The 25,431-nt window shown below is 40.3% G+C and overlaps 1 protein-coding gene across 2 annotated transcripts; it reads left to right on the forward strand.

Annotated features, from left to right (window-relative positions):
• The first annotated feature begins 321 nt into the window (after nucleotides 1-321).
• MKRN2 (makorin ring finger protein 2) lies at nucleotides 322-18,580 on the forward strand. Of its 2 annotated transcripts, none has more exons than XM_066614847.1 (8): nucleotides 322-518; nucleotides 1,749-1,877; nucleotides 3,428-3,606; nucleotides 4,680-4,987; nucleotides 6,637-6,851; nucleotides 8,456-8,566; nucleotides 17,086-17,230; nucleotides 18,232-18,579. In XM_066614847.1, exons 1-8 carry the CDS (start codon nucleotides 490-492, stop codon nucleotides 18,373-18,375), a joined length of 1,260 nt encoding a protein of 419 aa, XP_066470944.1. In that variant the 5' UTR covers nucleotides 322-489; the 3' UTR covers nucleotides 18,376-18,579. The 2 variants fall into 2 exon arrangements, with proteins under 2 accessions (XP_066470944.1, XP_066470945.1); XM_066614848.1 differs by lacking the exon at nucleotides 322-518 and adding an exon at nucleotides 702-784 and having other exon boundaries at nucleotides 18,232-18,580.
• Nucleotides 18,581-25,431: the final 6,851 nt, after the last annotated feature.

The raw sequence follows: 25,431 nt of genomic DNA on the forward strand, positions 1-25,431 counted from the left end.
GAGAAGGCGGAGAGGTTGGTGCCGAGTCCTGTAGAACTCAGAGGGACTCCCTAGCTTTTGGGTGAACCTGCTCGGGTGTGCTGGAAGGCCTGAGAGGAGTAGGAGCAGAGGCTGCACCCTCCCGGACAGGCCTTGTCCTTGTCCAGCTGGACAACTGCGATGAACCGAGCCTCCCAGAACAGCTTCCTGCAAAGCAGGAGAGGCAAGTAGGGGGCGCTCTGCCTCAGAAGGGGCGCTCTGGCTCCGTACTCGATGCCCCGCTCGCGCTCCCGTCCCGTCCGTAGGCAGAACGCTACTCTCTATGGTCCCCACGCCCAGCGCCGCAACTAATCGGTTCCGACGGGAAAGCAGTTCCTGCGGGAAGGGGCCGGGCGACCCAGGCCGGGCTCCCCACGGCTCCTCCCCTCGCTTCAGCTCCGCAGGCGGAACCAAAATGCGAGGAGCCGCGCGGGGAGGGGACGCCGAAGCGGGAGCGGAGCCGGCGGAGACATGAGCACCACTAAGGACGTGACCTGCAGGTCAGAGCCGGCCCCGGCCCCTCCCCCGCCCGCGCGCTCCGCCCCCCGCCCGTTAACCGCCGGGCCCCCTCTCCCACGGGAAGGAGCCCGCAGCGCCTGCCTCTGTTCCCCCAGCAAAAGCCCCTCCCGGCGCCCTCCCTTCCCAGGCCCGAGTGGGCCCCCTTGCCCCGGGCCTGCAGGAGCCCCTCGGGGACCTCGCCGCGCAGGAGCTGGGCCGACGCTGGTCAGGGCGCCCGCTGGACGCTGCCCTTCAGAGACCGATTTAGGTATAGAATCTGCACCTGCCTTTGTGGCCTTGCAAGTGACGTGAGAAAACAACATTCTCTATACACACGCACACACTCACGCTCTATATGCACACACACATATATACACACACTCTTGATACACACACACACAGGCATGCACCACGTAACAACGGTCCACACAACGACAGACCACATATATGATGGTGGCAAAGCACAACAAAGAAGGCGATCAGTAGCCTCCCATAGCCTTTGCAGCCAGCAAGTGTCTGGCAGGGAGCTCTGCTTACACATCAAAGGTGGAATGTATGCTTAACAACCTAATCACATAACAACAGGGATCGGAGAACGTATCCCTGTCCTTAAGTGGCTCACACAGGATAAAAGAATTAAAGCAATAAAACACAATAAAACCTGGATCCTAATTAAAATGCGTTAATGAAAAAGTGCCAGTGGGAGGCTCCCCTTCTGTGTCAGCATAAAAAGTCTTCCCTGAATGAAAAGGTCTTAATTGCTTTGGCCAGTGTTGGCTTTTGGTGCAGCCCATCAATGATGGACTCGCTTCCGCTAAGCAGGGGCAGCTAAAGTGGGCAACAGCCTTCCTTTGAGCAACTGCTGTTGTATTTTCAGATATGTTTTAGAACCTGTTGCCATAAGGATATTCTATGACTTTTCTCTTAGGCTTGCCAGCAGAATAACAGCACTCATGGTCTAAGTCAGGCGAAACCCTAGAGCCTTTTTTCAATGAACAGCTTAATCGTTCAGATTAGAAACTAGGATCCAAAGAGAGCATGACAGAATGTGCCTATCCTTTGCTTGGTGTACATTCTGACTTACGTATATACTATTTATCTTTACAAAAAAAAATACATTTATGGAGACAGATTTGTTTGCCATACATGAACAATCAAAAGAATCCCATACCTAATCAAAAGATAAATCATTTTTTTCTGCTGTTTTTGGATATAAACATATCATCCTGTAGGTATTTTATGCAAGGGGTGTGCCGTGAAGGAAGTAGGTGCCTGTTTTCACACGACTTGTCTACAAGCAAACCATCAACAATCTGCAAATTCTACCAGAAAGGACAGTGTGCCTATGGAGCTCGCTGCAGGTATGAATTGTTAGTTTTCAGATTAGTAACTGCAGACTACAGCAGGGGTGCCTAAACCCTGGCCCTGGGGCCACTTGCGGCCCTCGAGGCCTCTCAATGTGGCCCTCAGGGAGTCCCCAGTCTCCAATGAGCCTCTGGTCCTCCGTAGATTCGTTGGAGCCCACACTGGCCCGACGCAACTGCTCTCAGCGTGAGGCCGACTGTTTGACTGCTTGCGTGAGCTGTGGGATGAGGGCTCCCTCCAAGGCTTGTTTCATGTCTGTGATGTAGTAGCAGCAGCAAAGGAAGGGCCAGCCTTGCTTAGTGCAAGGCCTTTTATAGGCCTTGAGCTATTTCAAGACCTTCATTCATTCATATAAGTTCATCTTTAATATATTCATTTATGTAAACTTATGTAAATTTATTCAAATTTTAAATGTAAATTAATTCTTTTTTTCCCTGGCCCCCCCCCCCCGACTCAGTGTCAGAGAGATGATGTGGCCCTCCTGCCAAAAACTTTGGACACTCCTGGACTACAGTGATAACTTAGGAAGCTATTTGTCATTAAAAGGGGTAGCTTGTTGCTCCAAATTGGTTTGTAACATCTAGATTAGTAGTTCCCAAGCTTTCAGCAGCAGGACTCACCTAAAAAAAAGTTTCACTTTACCAGCTGCTCAAGCCTCAAGTTAGAACAGACAAAAGAAAATATTTCTTTACTCAGCGTGTGGTTGGTCTGTGGAACTCCTTGCCGCAGGATGTGGTGATGGCGTCTGGCCTGGACGCCTTTAAAAGGGGATTGGACAAGTTTCTGGAGGAAATATCCATTACAGGTTACAAGCCATGATGTGCATGTGCAACCTCCTGATTTTAGAAATGGGCTATGTCAGAATGCCAAATGTAAACACGGGTAATGGCAAGGTCAGATAACTAATTGCCTCAAGTCTTGAGGCTTTTCAAAAATCAGATAGCTGCTGATTACCCTGCAAACAGGTCAGCTCCTGAGGTAGCTGCTAATTGCCCTGCAAGGAGCTGAGGTCCTGTAGTAAGCTTGTGTAAGTACAGGGAGATAAATGTGTCTTGTGGCCCAATCCTATCCAACTTTCTAGCACAGGTGCAGCCACAATGCAGACCTGAGGTAAGAGAAGAAATGTTCCCATACCTTGAGTAGGTCTCTGTGACTGCCTCCCCACCATAGGATGCAGTTCACCTCTCATTGGCATGGCTGCACCGGCACTGGAAAATTGGAAAGTATTGGGCCCTCAGTTGGTAGAGAAATTCAAAAAAATCAGAAATTTTATATTTTTCTTGGAGAGAAATGTAGAAAAAGAGCATTCATTAAAGTTCATTAAGGCTGCTTCATGATGAGGAATGAATCAAGCTGAGTTTTTTGTAAATAAATTGTTACTTGTAAGTAAATAAATAAAAAAATTATTTCTAGATTTTTTTTTAAGTCTTGTAAACCTAGGTGGATCCTAGAATGTCATTTTATAAAGTGGGTCCTGATGCTAAATAGTTTGGGAACTTCTGCTATAGCAATTTCATCTTGTGTCTATTTTTTATTTGTTTTTAAGATACGACCACATTAGACCTTCTACATCGGGTGGTGTGGTGGGTACAAGGACACTTTACTCTTCTGCACCACCTTTCTACAGCCTTAACTCCCAACCAGAGCCAAGTGCACATATAATCAAAAATAAAGCACATGAGCCTGGAAAACGTGAAAAGAAAACATTAGTTCTCAGGGACAGAGGTGAGTAGGAGCCAGTGGCTCTGCATTTTCTGGTGGGTTTTATTACTTCTGTTGATCCACTCATTTACTCTTGTACATTTGTAAACTGGCCCATTTTCCAAGTAAATATCCATTGTTCCCTTTCTACAAGTAAAAATAGGACAACTGAACAATTGTTTTCTTTTGAAAGGCAAAATTGTTTTCTTTTGAAGGGCAACAATTACACTTGCCGTATACAGTATTTTATTTGCCAGTGATGCTAATGACATCCTCTGTAGAAAGGAAATGCAGGTATCCAAACCAAGGGTGTGCGAATGCCAGGTGGCTGTTCACCCAAATACCTAAAAACATGATCCCAATGCAGATATTTGAAATATTTTTTTCACTTGGGATAGGTTGTAGGAACTTTTATCTACAGCAGATCCCAAAATTCCACCCTCCAGCATTCTGTTTCACACTAAAGCAATCAAGAGACAGAACCCAGTATTTAACTATATAAGTGGAGCATGCTTGATTCCTAATGGGTTGGGGTCACCAGGGATAGACAGCAGGTTTAACTCCCACCCAATAATGTTCCTTGGTGCATCCTTTTGCATTCTGCTGTGTGAGTTATTGCCATTCCTTTCTCTGGGAAAAAATGTCCTACATGTGGAAGGAAAATGTGAGGGTGAGGGCAAAACTCACCTGGACCTCGTGTTAGAGGTCCCTGAAACTCACAAAGTACCTGCTTCATGTACCTGCTTCCCATTGTCATAACTAGTATTTGGCTAGTTTGAGATTATTTAAGTGTGACTGGGCGAAAGTGAGAGACTGCTTGCTGGTAGATTGCTTTTATGTGATTTATACTTAATTCCTTCTGGTATTATGGTATGTATCTGGAGATGATAAATCCTTCTGTGATTTTAAGGCAAAAGTAGGTTTTCTGCGTTTTGATGATGGTGGGTTAGGTTATATGACAGTTCATATTTTAAAATGCTAGCTAGTTACTGATTTACAATATAGGATTCCATGTGAAGCTAACAGAAGCTCTTCCAGGCATTCCTAATGCTCTTCTGCTTTTAAATGTGACAATATTTATTTCCTCATCTCACAAGATTTATGTGGCTCAAAGGAGGAAAGAGTAAGACCCAATACTGTGAGTGAGTCAGCATGTTGCAGTGTCTCAAGTGATCCCCCAGAAATGAAACCTCATTCATATTTGGAAGCCATCTGCAGTGGGCTTGAAGAAGATGCTGAACCTGGAAGTTCATACACCGATGGTGAGCAGCTATGTCCCTATGCGGCAGCTGGGGCATGCCAGTTTGGTGACAGATGCCTCTATCTCCATGGGCAAATGTGTGAAATCTGTGGATTGCAAGTACTTCATCCCTTTGACCCAGAACAGAGGAAGATGCATGAGAAGGTAAGTAGGACCAGAAAAATATCTGGTTTTAACATGATTTGGTATTATTTTAAAAATGCCGTAAGAATCGGTGAGTAGGATCCAAATATGCACTTCTGGTATTGGAAGGCCTCTTTGTTTTTACATATGGGCTGTTCTCAAATCAGCAGGAGGGTGTTAAATTAGAAAAGTTGCCCCATTCCAGAGGAGGTTTTCCATTTGTACAAGCTCATGTGCAAGATTTTGTAGAATTTTTAAATCATTTAAAAATCCATGGAAGTTTATATATTTTACTGCCATTAGATATTTGATTTTCTCTGTAAACCGCTTCGTGAACTTTCTGTTGAAAAGCGGTATATAAATACTGTTGTTGTTGTTGTTGTACTGCTCAATCCTGAGCTGCCTCAGGCGCAGGGTTGCAGCGACGCTAAAATGGCTGCTGCCGCGTCCTGCATGCTCCAGGCAGCCACTGGTGACTCCTCAGGAGAAGGGGACTTTCGTCCCCTTCTCCTGGGTAAAGAGTGTAGCCCTGCAATGGGGCTACTCAATTCACTGCCAACCAAAAGGTCGGTGATGAATCAAAAACCTCCTCAAGAACCTCCGTGTCGGGTGAGGAGCCCAACACCCAATGCCCAACTCCCATCTCCCTCCCTCCCCGCTTCCTCCCCCCCCCGGAGTGCTTCATCCCTGCTTCCCTCCCTGGAACACCTCTTCCCCACCTCCCCTGACACCTCCACTTACCTCTCTGCTGCTTGGTGGTCCACGCATTCGCCAAACAGCAGAGCTCTGGTGACTGCCTGGTGGTGACAGTGTGTGCTGGTGATAAGCCGGTGCGCACTGTTCAGGATTGGGCACTTATGTGTTATCTGGTGATGCAACCCCCAGTACATTATGGCTCTGCGCTGTGAGAAACCTTCTGCTCACACTTGCACAAGAATTTATGGAATAGCACTAAGTCACTTTCCCCTTCCACTCACAGTTCATTGGATCTGTGCTAGTGTGTTAAATTTCACAAATCATCTTGTATTTCTGCTAGAATAGTTTTTGTGTGTGTCGGGGGGGGGGAACTGTACAGTGATTCTGTCTGCAGACCAGATTCTTTAAAATGTCATGATATATTAAGTATTTGTTATTGGTTATCTTGCATAAGAAATGAAATTATTTTCAGTTGGCTCTATTTGAAAAGTTGGGTACTGATAAAAGGTCAGTGTAGCAATAACCATTAGTTCATGTCTGTGAAATACTATTGTATTAAAAACAATTCTCACACTAAACCGGCTCAAGGCACAATCCTATTCTGCAATGGAATAGGCAAGCCAAGAGGCTTGCGCTGTATCCAGCGCAGGATAGGGGCCCAAAGTGGCTCAGCCAGAGGTACGGGCAACCTTTTCCCCTTACGTCTGGGTAAGGCACCCTGGCCCCTATGGGTCTCAGGAGTTCCTAGTACAGTTTTTATGGGTCTCTAGTACAGTTTTTATGCAACAGAGGTGGCAACGTTTGTTAAGAATAGATAGTACCTATAAATGTAAAGACACACCTGCTTTTCAACAAATTTTCATTATTTTACAGTTTAACAGCATTGTGGTAGCACTATGGCAACAACAACAGTCCCCTCTGCCTTTTCCTTATTGATTTAGTTTTTTTTATGTGCCTTTTCTTTCAATATGTAGATGTGCATGGCTACATTTGAACTTGAGATGGAGAAGGCCTTTGCCTTTCAGGCAAGTCAGGACAAAGTATGCAGTATCTGCATGGAGGTGGTGTATGAAAAACCATCAGCATCTGAGAGAAGATTTGGAATCCTTTCTAACTGCAATCACACCTACTGTTTGTCCTGTATCCGCCAATGGAGAGGTGTCAAGCAGTTTGAGAATCCCATCATAAAGTAAGTTCCTAGAGCTTAAAGTTCTTATGGAATGGACAATAGGGTATCTGCTTAGTATTTTTGTTTTTTCCACAGTACAGCAGTACAATACAGTGGGCCCTCTGTATCCTTGGGAGATCCATTCCTGGATCCCTGCAGATACAGATTTCTGTGGATGTGGAAAACCCTTAAAGGACCTCCCGAACATAACCAGAAATGCCTGCTGGTTGCGTCCGGAAGATTTTCTCCCCCAAACTTCAGAACATGTCCAGGCACAATTGGGAGACCCTTCTGGTTGCATCCAGGAGGTCTTTGCAGCCCTTCAGTCATGGGATTGGCACCCATATTAAATCAATGGGTGCTGAACCCGCAGATGAGAAGGACACACTGAACTTTGACTTTTGTCACTTTACTCTTTCAGCTATTTTCAATTATAACCATGTTTCAGATGTCATCCACATGCTTTCCTCTTCCATCTGATCATTACCACAGTCTCACAAGGTCCCAGCAGGGGATGGCGACACAAAATGAAATACTTGGTCTTGCCTGAAGTATTGAGTTTATTTTGGCCACCATTCTTTGAATATGCGCTCTCTTCCTGAAGCCACTATGTTCAATTTTAGGGTTATCTGAAACAATCAATGACTTCCTTAAAACATTTTAGGAAATAATCATTTATACTACAAATGGTATGGAACTGTGACTTAATATTTGCTCTGCAAATTAATAATAGAAAAATGGAATAAAGCACTTTTGAGGGAAGTGCAGGTCCTATGATGGCTTATTTAAAGTAAATAAATAAAATAAAATGAAACTTTGGAGGACAGCAAAAACAATTAAAGACTGAAGGTACAAGGTATTTGATGATCTGTCTTCAATTAAGAGTTGCTGAAAGAGAACAAATGGTTATTCCTTCCCTAGACTAAGATAAAAGGAAGATAAACTCAGGTAAGTATTGGTTTGGTCCTGATTTGTTGGTATAGACCATTGTAGCGGTCCTGAACCCACTTCCTGGGTTACTGACCTCAACTCCTTTTCAACTCCTTTTCAAAAAGACAGGAGGAAAGACTGGATGGGCTGGGGAGTGCCTAGCGCCTTTGTAACAAACAATCAACATGGGTTATCAATAATTCCCCACTTTAAATAATATGATCCCCCCACATTCATAACCCATAAAAAGGCCATTTAGACAAATACCAGAGAAGCATATTAACATTCACAGGTTCTGAACCATTCTCCTAGCTAAGATGATGATGATTCTTCCTCTTTTGCCCTTTCCTTTATACTCCAACTAATCAACTACCCCATCCCTCCCTTCAGTAATCCCAGCCTTACACCAGCTGAGCATAATAACCACAACTTCACAAACCCAGTCAAGATCTTAAAGGGCCAGTACATTACAACCACCTTATCCTGTAAGATCTTTATACCTGGGAGTTTGACAAAAGATTGACTAAGATCACATCATAGAGATGGTTCAGACTTTCTGGATCTTCACAAGTAAAAGGAGGGTGCATTTAAAGAGCCTTGGAAGACTTACTATCCTGTCCTGTAATTGCCCTTCAGAATTGTTTTTCGTGCTCTTTGAGTTGGGTGAAACATACATTTTTCATTATTCACTCCAGGTCCTGTCCAGAGTGTCGCGTGATATCGGAGTTTGTAATTCCCAGTGAGTATTGGGTAGAAGACGAGACCAAAAAGAATGAGTTAATTGAAGCATTTAAGCAGGGGGTCGGGTAAGTATGATTTGATTTAGTTGAGAACAAAAATGTTTAATAGGAAAAGAGAATTCATATGGCTCTGTTGAGGTCTCGCTCTAGATCAGTGTGCAGTGAGACTTCTGTGAGTAAGGCCACAATCCTAACCAACATTTCAGCACTGACATAAGGGCAATGCAACTCCGAGATGAGGGAAGGAACATTGCCTTAGCTTGAGGAGGCCTTTGTGGCTGCCCCCAACTGCAGGATGCAGCACATGCCCCACTGGCACAGCTATGCCAGTGCTGGAAAGAGGGTTAGGATAGTGTCCTAAATCTGCCAGCAGTTTATTTAATTTGTAAAATGTGGCAGTCATTGGAATGAAAGACCTGCTTTGTGCTGGAGGAATTGGTTAATGGATTGATGGCATGTATATATTTATCAGGGGATTTTTATACTGTTTTTGCCTCTGAAATAGCTGATTATAAAAGAAAAATACAGTAGCTCAATAAAATCCATACAATACATCTAAAAACATAATATCAGATAGCAAATAAATAAAATAGTTGCCAAAAAACCCCATAAGACTCAGGAATTGCAAACCAACTTAGGGGCACAACTTAACTAAATGCCTGTGTAAACAAAAAAGTTTATCAGGATTTTATTCCGGATTATGTATCCTAAATAAAAAATAAATCCCCAAAGCTTTTTCCAAATCTTGTAGGGTGAAAGCTTCAGTGTTCCTCTGACAAATGGTGTCTATCTGCCTTTGAGAAAGCTCATGGCTCAGATTTGAAAGTGTTCAAGTATCAAAGGTTTCCTGCTTTTTAAAAAATCTTGTCATTCTTCATTTTTTAATATTTCTTGAACAGGGAATTAAAATAAGTATAATTTTAATAAAAATCTATAAATATAGTTTGGGTGGGATCAACTTTAAACATTAGAAAGAAAAACATAAACAACCATGAAATTACAGAAGTTGTTTTGTTAAATTAATGAGAATCAGGGATAGAAAATGTTTTGATTGTCAGGGGATCTCAAAGAAGACATGTATGCCTCCAGGAGTAATTCCAGGTGTTTGCATACACCTGAGACAAAATGTTGCATTTGTGCAACTTTTGGACTTTACAGGATTCAGAAAGGCCATGTGTTTGGAATTGGAGCTGTCACAGAATGCTGCTTTGACCCGGAAACATTACAGATGCATAAGAGGATTCACAGCACACTTCCATGCATGTCTTCCCAGAAGGAGGTCCCGTTGGCCAGCAGGACTTACTGCTTCCCTAGAAGTATATAAGACTACAGGCATGCCCTTGTATATCCCCACGGTCAAGTGAAACTGCATCTACTAGTGAATGCCCCCCCCCCACCCTCCGGAGGTAAGGGGAGCTCTGCTTCCCTCACCTCAGGAAGGTCTTCTGAGCCCAACAGAGGCTGCACTCGTCCAATCACAGCCTCTGCCAGACTCAGAATAAAGCTTAGAGTAAAAAAAACAAAAACACAACTTCCAGTTTTTCAAAATGAAAACATTTTAATGTCTTATAAGGCATTTAGGGCCCCGGGAACTTATAAGGCATTAAAAACATCACATCCAATTAAAACAAAAAACCAGAAGTCATGTTTTTTTTCCACACGAAGCTTCATTCTGAGCTTGGCAGAGGCTTCAGGCAGACACGCAAGGCCTCTGCTGAGCTCAGAAGACCCTCCAGAGGCAAGGTGAGTGAAATTCTCACCTCTAGAGGGGATACGTGGGGGGGGGGTGTCGTACACCCAATCGGCGGATACGGGATCAATGAATTCCAGGGGCCCCCCTGTATAAGGGATTCCAAACACATGTTAGACCTTCAGGAAAACTGTTTCTCTGTGTTATACTGACTCATGTGTAATTTGATCTGAGGTACTTGAGCAGTTTAATTGTTCACTTTCAGCATCCCTCAGCATCAGCACCATGACTTTATGTCTGAGGTGCTGATTTTGAAATGCTTATAAAAATCATATACAGAAACAGTTCTCACCTCAGCATCCCAAAAAATTCTCAGTAAAAAACATCCTTTTTCTTTCACTGAGCACACGGCTCTAGCTGTTGCTAAGTCTTGCAGAGCATGGCAGTGGGAGGTACATCTGTGAACTTTGGATACCCTATAAATAGCTGGAGAAGGAACCTATTTTTCAGCTGGTTGTTGCAAGGCTTACAAAGCGTAATGAGGGGACTTCATAGGAAGGGTAGCTAATGACTTTTGAGTACCCTATAAATAAGTTGGAGAAAAAAACCTATATTTCCCAGGGAGCTAGCTTTTGCAAGGCTTGGGAGGCCTGCCTTGTAGGCTGAGCAGAAAGCAACCTCATTGACTTGTGAACACTTCTAAGTACCTGGTACTTGGTTATCGAAATCATCAGTAAAATACAACAGATATCTATCTTTTCCATGGAGCTGGTTGTCCCAAGTGTCTTGGGAAGTTTCACAGGAGGGATAGCTAATGATCTTTGAGCATCCTGAAAATAGCTGGAAACATATGAAGAATGAAGTTGCAGATCTCTTGACTAAGGTATGCAACTTGTCCCTCAAAACGGCCACGGTGCCAGAAGATTGGAGGATAGCAAATGTCACGCCTATTTTTAAAAAGGGAAAGAGGGGGGACCCGGGAAACTATAGGCCGGTCAGCCTAACATCCATACCGGGTAAGATGGTGGAATGCCTCATCAAAGATAGGATCTCAAAACACATAGATGAACAGGCTTTGCTGAGGGAGAGTCAGCATGGCTTCTGTAAGGGTAAGTCTTGCCTCACGAACCTTATAGAATTCTTTGAAAAGGTCAATAGGCATGTGGATTTGGGAGAACCCATGGACATTATATATCTGGACTTTCAGAAGGCGTTTGACACAGTCCCTCACCAAAGGCTACTGAAAAAACTCCACAGTCAGGGAATTAGAGGACAGGTCCTCTTGTGGATTGAGAACTGGTTGGAGGCCAGGAAGCAGAGAGTGGGTGTCAATGGGCAATTTTCACAGTGGAGAGAGGTGAAAAGCGGTGTGCCCCACGGATCTGTTCTGGGACCAGTGCTTTTCAACCTCTTCATAAATGACCTGGAGACAGGGTTGAGCAGTGAAGTGGCTAAGTTTGCAGACGACACCAAACTTTTCCGAGTGGTGAAGACCAGAAGTGATTGTGAGGAGCTCCAGAAGGATCTGTCCAGACTGGTAGAATGGGCAGCAAAATGGCAGATGCGCTTCAATGTCAGTAAGTGTAAAGTCATGCACGTTGGGGCAAAAAATCAAAACTTTAGATATAGGCTGATGGGTTCTGAGCTGTCTGTGACAGATCAGGAGAGAGATCTTGGGGTGGTGGTGGACAGGTCGATGAAAGTGTCGACCCAATGTGCGGCGGCAGTGAAGAAGGCCAATTCTATGCTTGGGATCATTAGGAAGGGTATTGAGAACAAAACGGCTAGTATTATTATGCTGTTGTACAAATCGATGGTAAGGCCACACCTGGAGTATTGAGTCCAGTTCTGGTCGTCGCATCTCAAAAAAGACATAGTGGAAATGGAAAAGGTGCAAAAGAGAGCGACTAAGATGATTACGGGGCTGGGTCACCTTCCTTATGAGGAAAGGCTATGGCGTTTGGGCCTCTTCAGCCTAGAAAAGAGATGCCTGAGTGGGGACATGATTGAGACATACAAAATTATGCAGGGGGTGGACAGAGTGGATAGGGAGATGCTCTTTACACTCTCACATAATACCAGAACCAGGGGACATCCACTAAAATTGAGTGTTGAGCGGGTTAGGACAGACAAAAGAAAATATTTATTTACTCAGCGTGTGGTCGGTCTGTGGAACTCCTTGCCACAGGATGTGGTGCTGGCGTCTACCCTAGACGCCTTTAAAAGGGGATTGGACAAGTTTCTGGAGGAAAAATCCATTACGGGGTACAAGCCATGATGTGTATGCGCAACCTCCCAATTTTAGAAATGGGTTATGTCAGAATGCCAGATGCAAGGGAGGGCACCAGGATGAGGTCTCTTGTTATCTGGTGTGCTCCCTGGGGCATTTGGTGGGCCGCTGTGAGATACAGGAAGCTGGACTAGATGGGTCTATGGCCTGATCCAGTGGGGTTGTTCTTATGTTCTTATATTTTAGGGGGAAAAAACAGTTCTTTTCCCCATGGAATAATTACAGCTTCAGTACCACACACTCTCAGCATCAGTACTCACACACCTTCAGCTGTCCGAGGTGTTGATGCTGAGGGGTGCATCTTATAATCATAACCAAAATCACTTCATTGAAACTCTGTGTCCTTGTCTGACTGAGATAGAGTTAGTCTGAGAGTCTTTTCAGCTGTCCTGGCCAAGTTTCTTATCTCTCCATCAGGTGTGAATAGAGCTGTAGAGCACCTAAGGCCTGAAGCGAATCCCTGCAACTTTTACTGAGTCTCTCCCATGATCAACTCACATAGTTATTCACATCTAACTACTGTACCAGCAGAAACCAAAAGAACAAGAGATGAGCAAAGCATGCAGAAACATGACTGAATATGCTTGAAATGGCTTGAACCCTGTAAGTCCCAAAGTTGCATAAAAGCAACATTTACAGGCATTTGCCTATTTCTGAAACATTCCAATTAAAGTGAATTACAAAGTCTAGTCTCTGAACCTTCAATGCATACAGAACAGATTTTTAATTTCAGTGGGGAGGGGACACTGAATGGTCAGAGCACTAGTGGTACAATGGCTCTCAGTGAACTCCCCCATGCTCAAAATGTGGTATTTCTAAAGATCTGAAAAAATTTAAAGAACAAGTTTCATCCCTTTACTGTCAAAAGTAAAAAAAAAAATAAATCGAATCAGAACAACGAGTCTAACTACCTTTTCTACACTCGTATATTAATGTTGCTTTTATGCAACCTGAGCCCATATGGGTTAAAATGGGTAATCGTCTCACATCAGACTACTTCAGCTGCTATTGCACCTGAAAATCTGGTGGACAAAACTGGGAAAGGTAACCTCCACACTCCTGGCCCAAGTAGATCTCTGTCATGCATGCCAGGTCAGTCTGCTCACCCAGAATAGGATTCTAGATAGCACAGGTTTTGTTATTTATCAACCTGAAATTGAGCAGCAGCATTTTAAAGTCCAGAGGGCTGTTGCTGCACTTACCCAGCTGGGAGACATGTACATTGATTTCGAATCGTGTCCCTTTTCCACAAGTCAATAACTTGGTTCAAATGCAGTGCTAAATCATGGTTTGAAGGTTTGTGAACAAGCCTCCCTCTTCCCTCCACAGTGTTTGTGCAAACCAGAATTAGTTTGCTCCACTCAGATGAAATGCCAAGTTCAAGAAGGAAAGTGGGAACAACGTGTGGCATTTTTCCAGCCCTCCCTTTTGAGAACACGGGGTCCCACCCAGCCCAGTGTCTTTGTGTTCTGTTGCCTCAGAGAGGTGTGTCTCCGTCCTTCAAATGTTATTGTCAGTTCTGGTTATGGCTGGGGTGTTCACCCACCCTGTCAGGCTTTGGTTTTCCTAACAATCCTCCAGTTGGCCAAGGCAGCCCTGCTTGCATTTTCTTAAAGCACATGATAAAAATGAATGTTGACAACTGGAAACGTCTTTTTTGCTTGGTGTCATATTACATTCAGGGAGACTTAGATGTCATAGTGGGGGTAGGACTGTGGAGCAGATTGAGACCACATAGTTGAGGCGTACAGTTTCTGTTGGGTTTCACCTCAAGTCTTTGAGAGCCTGGCAGTGTCTCCACTACTGTATATTTGCAGAGCTTGCAATTTTCTGGGCTGATTCTTCATACACATGTATAGAAGTTTACAGCCTTTGTTCTGAGATTAATGAAGTGCAACATGTGGAAATATTTTTGACTGTGTGTTTAGGTTGCAACTTGGTTATACAGCATCAGATCATAAATTATTCCAAGAATAGTTTTCTGTAGCATTGCAAAGGGGCCTTGGTTTTCATCCTATGACCTTCTGCAAAAAAATTTATAGGGCAGTTTAAAAGAATTCTGTTGTCATATCTTTCCTAGCAAACCTTTTAAGCGCAAGTATTTTAGCTTAAACATTGTATTCGGACTGCAAGTAGCAAATCTCTGATGGAAGAGACTGTGTGTGGCATTTTGACCAAACTGCCAGATTGGAAACTTTTAGACTTTTGCTTTGTTCTTGTGTACAGGCAGCTGTAACTGTTACCCTGCACATGCCTGATCTTGTCTGATCTCGGAAGCTAAGCAGGGTCAGGCCTGGTTAGTACTTGGATGGGAGACTGTCTGGAAATACCGGGTGCTGTAGGCTTATACCAGTCTTTCGACACTGAAGGTTGCCAACCATGCCAACCAAGTAGGAAACTTAAAGAAAAAACAAAATAGAAAGTGAAGAGTTTTAATTTTATGTGACCTAACAGTGAATTATATATATATTCTACATAATCTGTTTAGCATTTGGTCGAATGCATGTTGCATCTAACCAAATGTCAGCTGTGTGATTCTGTGACCTTCACTGTTGATCTCTAAAATGTTATGTTTGTTTCTGAGGGGGTGAAGCTTTTGTTGTTTACATTGTGTTGCTTCGTGTTTATGCTTATCAGTCACATCAGAGGCTGTGCTATTAATATATCTGGAGCTGAAATCTGCAGCTGCTGATCAGAGCAAGCAGCTTGGCACTCTGCTCTGATTACAACCTGTCTAATCAAATATTCCTGTAGAAAATCCAAGCGTGAGGACTCCAGAAACAAACCAAGGAGGGGGCTGTTTGCATTGGGCAGTAAACCACTTTGTGAACTTTTTTTTTGTGTGCTGAAAAATGGTATATAACTATTTATTAATAATAATCCTACGATCTTAAACTGTTTGCAGTAGGATCCTGGGGGGGGGGGATGGGACTAATTATCAAAATTCACATTTAATTTCTGTCTTGCTGGAAAAACTTAAAAATTCATGTATGTAAGTGGGTTTGTGATTTCCTCAACTTTACTAGTGTTTTTTCACATGGTGTCAAGTTAAAATCCTCCTCAGTACTGCAGTAAGTGCAACTCCCTGTAGATTTCTTGAGAGATCTGTCGTGCAAACTCTAATTTAATTAAAGTTGTGGCCTTCATTTCTCAGAACAATGAGTTTCTTCAGTGCCTAGTAATGGAAGGTGCAAGAGGGCGCTCCTGTTGCATAATGGTCTTAGATCATTCTCGCAGCTGAATTACTATGAATGTCTAATGGCTCAGATCAGGAAATTTTGTAATTCATGAAAACTATGCATAACTTGTTTTCTTGTGAGTTGGATAATCTAAGAATCTACTACCATTTCAGATTTTGCAACTTAAACTTTTTATCAGCCATTAAGTTCTTCTGTGTTAAGCACAAAGATAAGTCCTGATGCATTATATTGCTTCAGATTTTATGCCACTTTATAAGCAGTATTACTCCCTCTTGGTGTTAATGACTCATTGTACTTTTTCATAAGTTGCAATTGGACTTTTTCATAAGTTGCAGTAAGTTGGTTCTTTACATCAAGAAAGTAAACCATCATTTCACAATGGAATTTAAGCTACGGTCAGAACCCCTTGCCTTTATATTCTTATGCAGTTTTATTCTATTAAGAAATAAAGAGATACATTATTATCTCTATTATTAGAGATAGAGAGATATATAATAGAGAAACATTATTTCTCTATTAAGAAATAAAGAGATATCTAAAGAAATTTTAGATACATTGATCTAAAAGCATCAATGATCTAAAAAAATGATCAAAAAAAGCATCATTTTTGATCTAAAAGCATCAATGTATCATTTCTTAAGTCTTTTATAATATGTGAGCTTTATTTTTCCTTGTAACTTTGGATGCTTCAACTAGGCTGATCATAGGGAAAGTACTGAAATCTGACTTGGTTTTGTCTGCTCAGCATGGTGTAATTTTATCCATTTTTCCCTCCCTGGTTGGTGTCTAAAGATAATTGCTGCTTTAGATAGCTATAAGGTTGCATATCAGGATGCCAATGAAGCATATGTTTATCCTTTCTGTCGCCATATTGACAGAGGGCAATATTCAAGGAATACTGGAAAAAATGTCAACAGTTACTCCAGCTCGTGTCCCCTTCTACAAAGTGACAAGGAAAAAAATTACAGTTGCAATAGTTTGAAGCATGTACTGCATATGTTGCACAGAGACTCCTCTACTATCTAAGAACTGCTCACCTCTCCACGTGCAGTAGTGGTTAGAAGTTGCTGTGCAGCTTAGGGTGCAATCCTAACCAACTTTCCAGTACTAAGGGAATAAATGTTCTCTTACCTTGAGGAGCACTCCATGACTGCCACCCAACTGCAGGGTGCAGCACGTGCCTCACTGGCATAGCTACGTCAGTGCTGAAAAGTTGATTAGGATTTGGACCTTAATTATCTAAATATTGTTGCGTAGAGAGGCTCCCTCACACTGTCTGTGTGAGGGAGATGGATGGAAAGGTAAGTATTGGGTGCTGTAGGAATGATATCCATGCGCACTCTTTTTAGTAGCTTTCCTTTTGTCTTGTGTTAAAAAGTGATTCACTGTGTCTCTCATGTTGCAGGAGGAAGGCCTGTAAGTATTTTGAGCAGGGCAAGGGGACCTGCCCATTTGGGGGCAAGTGTCTGTATCTCCATGCCTATCCAGATGGGAGGCGAGCTGAACCAGAGAAACCACGAAAACAGCTTAGCTCAGAGGGAACTGTCCGGGTAAGGTGGTTTGAATCTCATGTTCTCTCTCAACGAGATAGCACTACTTCTTGATGATCTGTTGTTGTTTAACCCATTTCTGCCCAGCCCGCAGGTGTACACATTTGATCCCTGTTGCGTATGTACAACGTTGGACAGAAATGGCTTAAAGTGTTTGTTTCAGCACAAATGGACAGTTTGGGGTGCCAGACTCACTCTAAAATGCCGTCTCAGAGAATTGATGCTTTTCCACAATGAGTGCTGATTTTTTTTATTAATTCGGTCCCTCCACTCTCAGAATCAGTTTTACTTTTATTTGAACTATACAACTCCTAATATGTTGCTGAAAGGCAAAACAAGTTGACATAATGTAAAATCTGCTTGGGTCTTCTTCATTTTCGAGTCTGTATTCTTGCTTTGCTAGCAGCTTTTCCTATTGGAGCAGGGAAAAATTGCAGGTGGTTTTTCATACATGAATCACTCTGCCATCTATTTATCTGGTTTTTGTGTGATGTTCTTGCATATTATGGAGTTCCTGCACCTGTACCAACAGCACCCTTGTGTAGCCTTTGTATCTTCTCTCATCGCCTCTTTCCTTTTTGCACAACTGATCATAGGATCAGACTCTTAATGGGTGAAGGAATAACTTGACATTGGGTTGTTTTATCAGGATCAGTTTCATATCTGCCTGTTCATCAAAAGATTGTTTTTCAGCAGATGGAGGTCAAGGCTAAACAAAATTCCCTTTAATGAAGGCTATTGCCCTAGCGTTTGTATCAACATGAGCCAAAAGCAGCTGTTCACGGGATTATGTGACTGTCAGTAAACCATCATCCAAGCACAGCTCTGGAGTGTAGCAAATTATGCAGTGCTTACCAAACTTGGAGGCTGCTCTTTATCTAATCAGGAGGTGGCTGCTGCACCTGATTGGAAGGGCATGTAGTCACCTGAGGCTATAGCCTTTAGTGTCTCTCTGATACAAGAGTTATTAATAAAAGCTACCTGTGTGTGTTTTTTCCTAGTTTCTAAATTCTATCAGACTCTGGGATTTTATTGAGAACCGAGAAAACAGGACGCTGCCAGTTGCAGAGGAGGAGGTAGCTGAGCTTGGAGAAATTTTCATGCATCTCTCAGGAACAGATGCTGAAACTGCTCCTTCTCCCTAATATAACACAAGATTGATACTATATTCTCTTCTATATCAGTTCTTCTGTTCCTTAGCTTTGTACTATTTACCACAATGTTAGAATTACTGTGCGCCATGAGGATTGAGGTCTTGGTGAAATTCTAGTATAAGCCTGTCACTGTAGAGCAAAACTGTTGGTGTAATAAAATGAATGCTTTCAATAAATATGATTGACATCACAAAGAGAACTTCCTTTTTTTTGTATTTAAGTGGTAACATAGTAGGTTAACCATTAAGGGAATAGATTTGTTCAAGACCAGAGGACTGTGTAAGAACCCTCAGTCAACAGGAGTAGCATAATTATGGAACACTTTTTATATAGGATAGTATAGGTGGACATTGATCTCCAACTGGAATAGCAACAAGCAAGCTGGAGCCAAAATGAATTCCATCTTTTTTTTCCCCCAATATATTTTATTCATTCATTACAGATACAGGAAAGGAAATAGGCTTAACTTTGGGTAGGGTACGACACAGGTTACACATAAGGGTTGGCCCCAGATTCCAACATACATCATTCAATTAACTCAAAAACACAATAATCATCAATACAAAGGTTCGCATATTTATCGATATAGAAAAATTAATTTTTACGAAACACTCAATTTTATCTAACTAGATTTATCTACCCAATCATAAAAAAACTTCCAATATTTTCTTACTCTATCCAAACCTCTCTCTTTCATTCTTTCTGTTAAAATTTATGAAGTAGCAGAAATGGAAGTTTTATCTATTAAATCTTCCTTAGTTGGTGCATCTATAGATTTCCATTTTTGCGCAAACAATATTCTTGCCGCTGTAACAATATTTACAATAAGGTGTTTCTTAGGTTGGTCTTTAATTTCTGATGTCACATTTAGGAGGAATATTTCTGGTTTGAATGGTAATACACAATGCAATATCTCTTGCAACACTTTATGTATCATCTTTCAATATTTCTTTGCTTTTTCGCATGTCCACCACATATGATAAAAAATTCCTTCTAGCTCATTACATTTCCAACACTTATTTGATAACCCAGAGTACATTTTTGCTAACTTCTCTGGTGTTAAACACCATCTATAAAACATTTTATATAAATTCTCTTTAAAAGTCACTGCTTTAGTTATCTTAATATTCGTATTCCAAATTTGATTCCAATCATCCATTGATATTATATCCAAAAATTTTTGCCCAACACACCATTGCATCTTTAATGATCTCATCTTCCATTCTCATCTCCAGGAGAAAACTGTACATTTTTCTTATATACTTCCCCTCATCAATCAAAAATATTTTATCAAAACTTATATCTTCTTCATATAGACCTATTTTTTGGTCTTCTCGTAATCTTGCATTTTGCATTTCATTCCACCAGTCCAGCTTTATTCCTTTCTCTTCTAACTCAGACTTACTTAAAATCTCTCCTTTATTATTCAGCAAGTCACTGTATGGTTTATTTTGATCTTTTTTAATCCCGTTCGGATTGGTTGCTATTTTGAGTGGTTTTATCCATCTAGGTAATTTAAAATATATCTTATATTTTATCTGGTCCCATATCCAAATTAGAGATCTTCTTAAAATATGTTGTTTAAAATATCCATGCTGTTTATCATAAAAGAGGAACGCATGCCAGCCTATTTGTAAATCGTGTGCTTCTAATGTTAAGATTTTTTCGTTCAATACAACTCCCCAATCTTTTATTCAGTTTAAGGCTGCTGCTTGATAATATAGTTCCCAGTCTGGTAATCCAAATCCTGCTCTTTTTTTTATCTTCTTGCAATAATTTCAGTCTTATTCTCGGTTTTTTACCTTGCCAGATGAATTTTGTCGTAATTTTGTTCATTTCTTCAAAAAAAGCTCTCTTCAAAATAATCGGAATAGTCTGAAATAAAAACATTAATTTTGGTAATATTTTCATTTTCAACAAAGCTATTCTTCCCATTAGAGATAGTTGCAGTTTATTATATTTCTCCAAATCTTTTTTTATTTCTTTCATTAATTTGATATAATTATCTTCCATTAATATACTTATCTTTTTTGTAATTGTAATTCCTAGATATTTTACTCTGTTTGTTATCTGTAGTCCAAATGCCTTTAATTGTTCTATATCATTATTTTTTATGTTTTTAAGTATCATTTTGTTCTTCTGGTAATTTATTTTTAAACCTGCTACTTCTCCATATTGTTTTAAGTCTTCTATCAAAAATTCCATAGAGTTGAGTGGATCTTCCAAAATAAATACCAGATCATCCGCAAACGCTTGTAATTTATATTCTTCACTTTTAATTTTGAGCGGTTTCACCCTATCTTCTCTTATTACATTATTCAATATTTCTAATGTCAAGATAAACAACAATGGTGAAAGTGGACAACCTTGTCTTACTCCTTGTTGAATATTAATCTCTCTCGTCAAATCTCCATTTACTCTTATTCTTGCTTTCTGGTCCGAATATATTCCTTGTATCATCTTGATAAATTTTGGACCAAAATCTAATTCTTGCAGACAATTAATCATAAAATCCCAATGTAAATTGTCAAAAGCCTTCTCCGCATCTAGAAACACTAGAGCTAATTTCTTATCTGGATGGGCTTCAAAAAATTCCAATATATTTATTATCATTCTCACGTTGTTTTTTAATTGTCTTTTTGGTAAAAAACCAGTTTGATCTTCTTTGATTATCTGATTCAATACTTTCTTTAGTCTTGTAGCTAAAATTGAAACAAAAATTTTATAATCCGTGTTTAACAACGAGATGGGTCTATAATTTTTAATATCTTTTTCATCCGTGTCTGGTTTATGTATCAAAGTAATTGTTCCTTCCTTCCATGAATTTGGCATTTCTCCAGTCTCCCATATATCATCAATGACTTTTTTAAATGGTAACAACAATACTTCTTCAAATTTCTTATAATACTCAGCTGGTAATCCATCAGGTCCTGGCATTTTTTGAAGTTTTTGTATTTTAATCGCTTTTGATACTGTTATTTTTCTTCAAATATACTTTTTGTTTCTGGTGTTCTATAACTGATAAAATTGTTCAATAATTAATTTTTTCTTTTCTAATTCTGTTTCTTCTTTCCCCATCAAATCTTTCAATATCTTAATATGATTTTTTTGTCTTTCTTTTTTAAGCTTGTGGGCTAACCATCTTCCTGGTTTATTTGCATTTTCAAAAAAATTCTGTTTTGCCATTTTCCATTTCCTGAGTTTGGAGTATTTTAATTTCATGTTGTATCTTCTTAATTCTTTGTTGAATTCTCTGATTTGTAGATTCTATCTGTAATTCCTTTTCACCCATCTCTAATCTTTGTACAAGATCTTTCATTTTCTTCTCTTGTCCAGTTCTTTGTTTCACTGCATTTCTAATTGCTAATCCTCGAAAGAATGCTTTACTTGCATCCCAAACCATTTGTGTTTTAGTTTCTGAATGAAAATTAGTCTTAAAAAAAAATTCCATTTCAATTTTTGTTTGATTCAAAAATTCCTGATTATTCAACTGAATTGTATTTAGCTTCCAAATATTTCTCCTTAATTTTTTATTTATTATTAATGAAATTGGGTTATGATCTGCGTATATGTTAGGTAAAATTTCCGACTGAAACGTTCCACCTAAACCGGATATTGAAGCCCAACACATATCAATTCTAGACCAGGAATTATGTGAATTTGAATAATATGTAAACTGTTTTTTCTCTGGATATTGTGTTCTCCATGTATCAATCATCTAAAAAGCAACTAAAAGCTTTGAGCAGTCAGTAATTTTAGCTTGGACAGGAGCCAGTGGAGTGTCAGGGGAAATGAAGTAGGCTTCCCCAGTCTGCTTCTGCTTTCAGAATTTGAACAACTGTTGCTGTGACTACAGGCGCATGGACCTATATTGCTTGCTGCTGAAAAGAATGTCATTTTTCAGGCTTTGACTTCCACATTGTTATTTAAAATGAAGTAAAATTTTAAATTTTGGCCTGGCATGACACTCTCCCTGCAGCTTGCCTGCAGAACTGAGCAGCTCAGTAAGTGGCAGATGTTTACCTCCCATATACTCCTGCACTCAGCTGCACAAACAGAATCTGGCAACTAACCACTCCAAAAGGAAACAGTTTTTTTCTTTTATTAAATATTTTATTTATTACAGATACAGGTGAGGAAAATGGGTTAGACTTTGGGCAGGTACTACACAGGTTACACATAAGGATATGGCCCTAGATTACAACATGTGTTATTCAGAAAAAAAAGCAATCAAACGACTGGAAAAAAAACACAATAATCTTCAATACAAAAAGCTATCATATTTGCCATTATAAAAATTTAACAAATGAAGTAAACCCAAACTTACTTAAGATATCTCCTTTAATATTCAACAGATCGTTATATGATTTATTTTGGTCTTTTTTAATCCAGTTTGGTTTAGTTGCTATTTCAAGCAGTTTTATCTATCTGGGTAATTTATCTTGTATTTTATCTGTTCCCATATCCAAATTAAAGATCTTCTTAAAATGTGTTGTCTAAAATATCCATTCTGTTTGACTTTATCATAAAACAGGAATGCATGCCAGCCTATTTGTAAATCATGTGCTTCTAAAATTAAAATTTTAGAATTTGGTACGAGTCCCCAATCTTTTATCCAGTTTAGGGCTGCCGCTTGATAATATAATTCCCAGTATGGTAATCCAAATCCTGCTCTTTTTTTATCCTCTTGAAGTAATTTCCGTCTTATTCTCAGTTTTTTACCTTGCCAGATGAATTTTGTAGTAATTTTATTCATTTCTTCAAAAAAAGTTCTCTTCAAAGTAATCGGAATAGTCTGGAATAAAAACATTAATTCTGGTAATATTTTCATTTTCAGTAGAGCTATTCTTCCCATTAGGGATAATTGCAGTTCATTATATTTCTCCAACCTTTTTTTATTTCTTTCATTAATTTAATATAGCTGTCTTCCATTAATGTAGTTGTCTTTTTGGTAATTATAATTCCTAGATGTTTTACTTTGATTAAAAGAATTTGGACTACAAATAACATTCTATGTCATTGTCTTATATTTTTAAGTATCATTTTGGTCTTCTGGTAATTTATTTTTAAACCTGCCACTTCCCCATATTCTTTTAAGTCTTCTATCAAAAATCCTATGGAGTTAAGTGGATCTTCCAAAATAAATACCAAATCATCTGCAAACTCTTGTAATTTGTATTCTTCACTTTTAAATTTAAACAGTTTCATCCTGTCATCTTCTCTTATTACATTATTCAACATTTTTAGTGTCAAAATAAACAACAGTGGTGAAAGTGGACAACCTTTTCTTACTCCTTGTTGAATGTTGATCTCTCTCGTCAATTCTCCATTCACTCTTATCTTTGCTTTTTGATCTGAATATATTCCTTGTATCATCTTAATAAATTTTGGACCAAAATGTAATTCTTGAAGACAGTTAATCATAAAGTCCCAATGTACATTGTCAAAGGCTTTCTGGGCGTCTAAAAACACTAGGGCTAATTTCTTATCTGGATGTACTTCAAAAAATTCCAATATGTTTATTATAGTTCTCACATTTTTCAACTGTCTTTTTGGTAAAAAAACCAGTTTGATCTTCTTTATTTTATTTAATTTTTTAAAATCTTGTAGCCAAAATTGAAGCAGAAATTTTATAATCTGTATTTAAAAGCAAAATAGGTAAAAAAAAAAAAAAAAAGGAAACCATTTTTCTATGACAGATGTAAGTACAGGTGGGACCTCAGTATCCACTGACAAGGCATCTACTGATTGACTCACATCTGATCAGGGTACATCTTTAAATGCCTTATAATGAGAAAAAAGGCACCAAAATCCAATTTCCTACCTTCACATTGTTAAACCACACTGGTTGCAAGCTTTTCATGGTTAAAGATAGCTTTAAAAACCCACTGCCACCCCAGTGTGCTTTACCACATTCAGCCACTAGATGGGGTGAATAATAGAATCTAATGGAATTTCATTCCATTCTTCACCCCAGCTAGTGACTGAATAAGGTATAGCATCTATAAATGCATTCTGAGGCAACAATGGAGGAGCAAGAACTGGTCTTTAAAGCTATTTTTCCACTGATTTGGTATGCCACAGAACTCCAGTGCATAACGAGGTACAATCTGTATTAGTCTATTCAGGACAGCACACTTGAGTGAAATCTTAGGACTCAACAGTTGAAGGACTGTCATACTGTGCCCTAGTACTAGAACATAGTGCAGGCGGGTTCATGGATCTGATATCTGCAGATTCATTGATCTGTGGAGCACCCTGAGCTTATTCCACTACCTTAATTTGTGTACTAGCACTGGAAGTGCTGCTGGTCCTTCCTTAAATCGAGAAATTCTTGCAAAACAGAAGAGCAATGTGCAGGCAACCAGCCTGCACACTAGTAGAAACCAAACTGAACATTAACATTGCGTGCTTCCTGTTAGGGTTCAGTTATTCCCCTGCATGTTTTATGCAAGCTTGTGTTTGCATAAACACAAGATTAGCAAGGTTTAGCAAGATTTCAGTTGGTTTAAGAAACCCAGTGCTTCCAGTTCACAAAAACTAAGGTAATAGAATGTGCTCAGGGGAGGCACATGGGGGCTTGCTACAGTATTTAAATAGAGTCCCCCTTATCTGTGGTTTCTGTATCTGTGGAGGGAACAGAACCCCTGCAGATGTGGGGCCCCAAGTATATATGGCAGCTTCCTATGTGTCCAAATCACACCATTGATCTATCTAGCTCAGCACACTAGACACAGTATCTCTCCAGAGTGGAGACCACTGCACACTGGAATGCCTTCCCCAATGCCACCGACACTATTCTGGTGCACTGTGGCTCTCTATGTCCCCCAATCGAAATGATGTGATGCTCTGGGCAGTCACATCATCAGGCATGGCTCCCAGATTTCCTGGCAGATACGACTGCCCAGAGTGTTTTATTGTCCTTATCGGGGGACATCGAGAGCCATGGCACACCAGAACGATAAGCTCCGCTCATGGAGCTGATAGCTTCTCCTAAACCCCAGCTTGTGGACCAGGGTTTGGAGGGAGCTATTCCAAAGTTTCAAA

Source organism: Tiliqua scincoides, chromosome 2, assembly GCF_035046505.1.
Source record: "Tiliqua scincoides isolate rTilSci1 chromosome 2, rTilSci1.hap2, whole genome shotgun sequence".
Taxonomy (NCBI): Eukaryota; Metazoa; Chordata; class Lepidosauria; order Squamata; family Scincidae; genus Tiliqua; species Tiliqua scincoides.